Source organism: Tarenaya hassleriana, unplaced genomic scaffold (assembly GCF_000463585.1).
Source record: "Tarenaya hassleriana unplaced genomic scaffold, ASM46358v1 Cleome13, whole genome shotgun sequence".
NCBI lineage: Eukaryota > Viridiplantae > Streptophyta > Magnoliopsida > Brassicales > Cleomaceae > Tarenaya > Tarenaya hassleriana.
The window spans coordinates 2,225,428-2,230,691 of record NW_010963495.1 but is presented as its reverse complement, the minus strand read 5'-3'; the positions used below and the strand labels follow the sequence as shown (position 1 = coordinate 2,230,691).

The 5,264-nt window shown below is 42.3% G+C and overlaps 1 protein-coding gene across 1 annotated transcript; it reads right to left on the bottom strand.

Annotated features, from left to right (window-relative positions):
- Window positions 1-204: 204 nt before the first annotated feature.
- Window positions 205-2,007, bottom strand: LOC104807608 (cytochrome P450 81F3-like). The gene is made up of 2 exons (XM_010532969.2): window positions 989-2,007; window positions 205-919 (listed from the first exon to the last, which is right to left on the bottom strand). Exons 1-2 carry the CDS (start codon window positions 1,874-1,876, stop codon window positions 290-292), a joined length of 1,518 nt encoding a protein of 505 aa, XP_010531271.1. The 5' UTR covers window positions 1,877-2,007; the 3' UTR covers window positions 205-289.
- Window positions 2,008-5,264: the final 3,257 nt, after the last annotated feature.

Here is a 5,264-nt window from a genome sequence, read left to right as displayed (position 1 = left end):
CTTCCCAAAAAATTTACGGCAACTTCGGATTATGAAATTGGATGTCAGTCCCTAAGATACATATGCCCATTTACTTATTGGCTCCATCCCTTTAATATCATGAAATAAATAATGCACACTTATATATATATATATATTCCATAACAGAGCAACGCCACGCACAACACAATAAGAGAGATGGTTTTTTTTTCAAAAAAAAAAAACTAAACCTGCAAATAGCGAAGTATTTCATTCATTGGATATAAAGATTTTCAAAGTTTACAACAAAAATACCGAAACAATATTTTTTTTAAAGGGCCAAGCCACTGAGTTTGTCCATAATGGGCCGAGGCCTGTATAAGGCCCGTAATGGTACCGCCTTCCTCATTGCCATGCCCGGCGTCTCCGCCATGTCAATGGCTTCCCCCTTCACTTTCTCCCAATCGAAGCACTGAATCAGCGATCCCAATGCCAACGTCACTATCCTCTGTCCCAGTCCAGCTCCCGGACACGTTCTCCGTCCATTCCCAAACGGCATCAGCTGACGCACCTCCGCTTCTTCTCCGCCGCACCGGCTCCCGAACCGTTCCGGCTCGAACTTCTCCGGGTCGCTCCACAGATCCGGGTCCCTGTGGATGGCCCACGCGTTCACCAGCACGATCGTGTCCTTTGGCACGTCGTACCCTCCGATCTTCATGTCCTCCGACGGCGAGCGAGGGACCAGGAGCGGCGCTGCTGGGTACAACCGGAATGTCTCTGACACGATGTTTTGGAGGTAGGGGAGTTCGGCGATGTCTGGTTCGTCAATCAGACGATCTTGTCCGATCTTCTCGTCGATTTCTGATCTTGCCTTGTTCAGTGCCTCTGGGTTTTTCAGCAGATTGGACATTGCCCATTCTAGTGTCACGGCTGATGTGTCGGTTCCCGCCACCATCATTCCCTGCATTTGAGATTTTGAGCGCAATGAATCGGAAAAATCTTAGATTCGTGTTCATGTGTGGTTAATTACCAGCATGAGGCCTTTGATGGTGACGTCTGTGTAATAATCTGGTTGCTGTTCTTGCAACGAGAGCAAGTGATTGACCATGGTGTTTCCGCCCTTGTCTCTGCGGCACTCGTCGAGCAGACGCTGCAAGAACTCGTCCATGGCTTCGCCGATGGCTTTCACTTTCTTCTCGTACTTGAGCCCAAACACCTTCAAGAAGGGCAAGTAATCAGCCGGGTGGCTCGCGCCGCTGTTGTCGTTGACCGCAGTGACCAGTTTCTTGAACATATTCGCCTCTTCCTCGTTGTGGATCTCGTCCCCGTAGTATCTCTTCCCGGTCACCATCCTCACGATGTTGTTGAACGTCAGATCGGACAGGAGCGGCTCGAGCTCGACCAGGGCGAACCCTCCAACGCCGTTGGTGTGGTTGTCGCGTGCGAGGCGCGTGAGCATCCGCAAAATCTCGTCTTTACGGACGGGGAGGAAGTTGGTGAGACGGTGAGTGGAGAGGATCTCGAGGGCGCAGATACGGCGGAGGTTGCGCCAGTGGTCGCCGTAAGGGGCGGTTCCGACGGTGGTGTAGTTGTAGGCCACGTACTTGGGGGTCAGGAAATGTGGACGGTTGGTCATAACGATGTCATTCTTGCTCGTGAAGCATTCACGGACCAGCGGCAAGGAGGAGAGGACCACGACGCGGCGTGACCCGAAGCGGAGGGAGAAGATGGGTCCGTGCTTTTCGGCGAACCGGAGGAAGAGACGGTGAATAGGCGGTTTCAGGAGGTGGAGGTGACCCACGACGGGGAGAGACGCCGGCCCCGGAGGAAGATTGAAACGCTGCGTTTTGGGTGCGAATATGAGCTTGTAAGCCAGAAGAAGCAATACAAGAGGGAAAACAATCACAAAGTACATCATTGTTGCTCTCTCTCTCTCTCTCTGCACTTTGGAGTGTGTTTGAAATGGTGGTGATGAAGAAGTGGAGAGAGAGAGAGAGAGAGAGAGATTGGGGTTTATATAAAGATCTGGATTTGGTTTGGGGGGAGGTGGGACTGGGACTATGTTTCCGCGTAAAATTTGATTAGATCAATATTTTCTCTGCACGAGAAAAAAAAAAAAGATTCTGATTTTTTTTCACAACAGAAAAATTTATGTTTTGTGTATATAGAAGAGACCGTTGACTGAATAAAATATGACCAAAATTGATATCCAGACAAGACATTGTAGTAACTTGCTTGATAAGCCAAAAAAAAGAAATTTGAGTTTCTTGGAAACTATATGCGTGCGTGACTATATATGGGACAAATAATTAAAGACTTTGTATTAAAAAGTCTAATTTTCACAAGTGCAGTTGGTGTGTATTTTTTTTATTTGCCAGTATAAAATTCCAAGGCTTTTGTTGCATGGTCATGGTCATGATAATTTGCATCGTGTCCATGCATGATGCATATATATATATATATATATATATATATATATATTCAAGAATTTATCTTATCTTATGCTATGCTTCTCTGGGGAAAAAAAATGGAGGCACCACCTTATGCTTTCCCGATAAGGATTAATTCACATATGCTGAAATATTAACATATTTGGGCTCAAATTAATAATACTTATCTCAACGGAAAGAATAATAATCTTTGGAAAAAAAATAGAAGCGCCACCTTATACTTTCGCGATAAGGATTATTTTACATATTTGGGATAAAAATTGTTAAATATTTAGCTTAACCAGAAAGAATCATTATTTCGTGGGGAAAAAAGGAAACTCCAGCTTATACATTCGCGATAAAGATTAGTTCACACATATTGAAATATTAGCATATTTGGGCTCATATTGTTAACACTTATTTTAACATAAAGAAATTATTAACAAAATAATATATATATATATATATATTGCTTCTCTAACACAAGTTTTACCTAAATATCCTACATTCCATGAAGAGGGAGAGAGATGTTATTACCTCTTGCTGTGACACTGAAAAATCCTCGTATGGAAAAAGTCCTCTGCATGAAAAAAAAAAAAAAAGGAATAATATTGAAAAGGGCAAAACCCCTAAAAAACCTCGAACTTGCAAAAAAGTATACAAATAAACCATCAACTTGAAAACCTGTCATTTAAACCCTGAACTTGATATATGTAACTGATTAAAACCTTGAACTTGCAAATTGTTGCTGTATTAACCCCTTGACCGGTTTGACCAAAAATTTAGGTCACCGGAAATCCACCTAGGACTGAAAATCAGATATCATCTTGTCCACGTAAGCAATTTCTCTCCTGTTTTACCACATCAGCATATTTTAGTTCAATTAAACATAACCGGTTCAAATTTCGATGCGGTTTACACTACACTTTCCAAACCGGTTCCATCATGATCGCCCTCGGCCAAACCACCACTGTCCTCCTCCGCACCCTCCATTTCTCCGGCGACTCCTTCCCCTTCGTCGTCGCTCCCTACATCACCTTCGTCTTCCCCTTCAACAACTCCACCGCCCTCGGCTTCCTGCGCTACACGGGCAAACCCTCATTGCCTATCCCCTCAAGCGCCGCCGAGGTGCGCATGCCTTCGTCGCTTCCCGGGATGCTAGACACGGAGTTCGTGATGAGATTTTCCGACAGCGTCAGGAGCCTGGCGACGGAGGAGTACCCGTGTCGGGTTCCGTCGGAGATCGACAAGCGAGTGATCACCATGATCAGTCTGAATCTACAGGATTGTCCGGCGAATCGAACCTGCGAAGGATACGCGGATAAAAGATTCTTCGCATCTATGAACAACATCTCGTTCGTTCGACCACTGGTCTCGATCCTGGAGAGCTACTATAAGAATCGGACAAAGGAGGTGTTCGACCTAGATTTCCCCGATAAACCCAGGAAGAGATTCGATTAAACTGGGGTTAATCTCCTGTCGGAGAACATGAACACAGAGTTCGGAACGAAGCTGTTCGAAATCGAATTCGGGGCGAGATTGGAGATTGTATTTCAAGGGACGAGCTTTCTGAACGCGGAGAATCATCCGATTCACGTCCACGGGCACAATTTCTTCGATGTGGGATCTGGGTTCGGGAATTTCGATCGGAAGGGAGAAATGGAGGGTGCGGAGGAGGACAGTGGTGGTTTGGCCGAGGGCGATCATGATGGAACCGGTTTGGAAAGTGTAGTGTAAACCGCATCGAAATTTGAACCGGTTATGTTTAATTGAACTAAAATATGCTGATGTGGCAAAACAGGAGAGAAATTGCTTACGTGGACAAGATGATATCTGATTTTCGGTCCTAGGTGGATTTCCGGTGATCTAAATTTTCGGTCAAACCGGTCAAGGGGTTAATACAGCAACAATTTGCAAATTCAAGGTTTTAATCAGTTACATATGTCAAGTTCAGGGTTTAAATGACAGGTTTTCAAGTTGATGGTTTATTTGTATACTTTTTTGCAAGTTCGAGGTTTTTTAGGGGTTTTGCCCATTTGAAAAAGGCAAAAACCCACCAGATTCCATTCGAAAATAAATTTAATGGGGGGATTTCTTAATATCTACTCAAGTGTATTTATACCCATTTAATTTCATTTCGTTATTTTAAAAATTATATAAACATATATTTTTTTAATTTAACCTATGTCGTATTTATTCTGTTTGAATGCTCTTACATTCAACGACGGAATTTCACCGCGTTGCATTTCAATCATCCATGAATGTGGTAAACTTTAAGATTTTACTAGATGAAAAAGAATTATAGCGTTTTTCGAACGTCAATGAAATTTATTTGGGGTGGGAATAAAGAGAGAATGCCTCTGATGCGAATGGAACGCATGAATATATACGATAAAAATTAAAATGAAGATGATTAGGAATATGATTTTTTAATTGATTTGATTTTCAAAGTCACAATATTCTTCGACTAATTAACCCACAACCAATATGTAAAGTGTTCATAAAAACATCATATCACCGAACAAATTCGCACGTTTTTTTTTTGTCCGAGCACCAAACATGTTAACTGTCTAATCAACAGAACTAACCAGTAAACAAAAACTCAAATTTTATGATGCAGTAATCTCTTATGATCAAGTTTCAGTTTTTTTTTTATAACACAATCCAACCTCAGAAATTTTGAATAATAACAATAACAATAATAATAATAATAATAATAATAATAATAATAATAATAATAATAAACAGTTGTTACTGCTGGGTGGAATCGAGATCATTCAACCTTGACTTCGAAATTATTACACAGTGAAAAAGATTTTAACAATTTATTGTATAGTGGGGGGGGGGGGGTACTTTTTTTTTTTTTAAAAGCAGCAA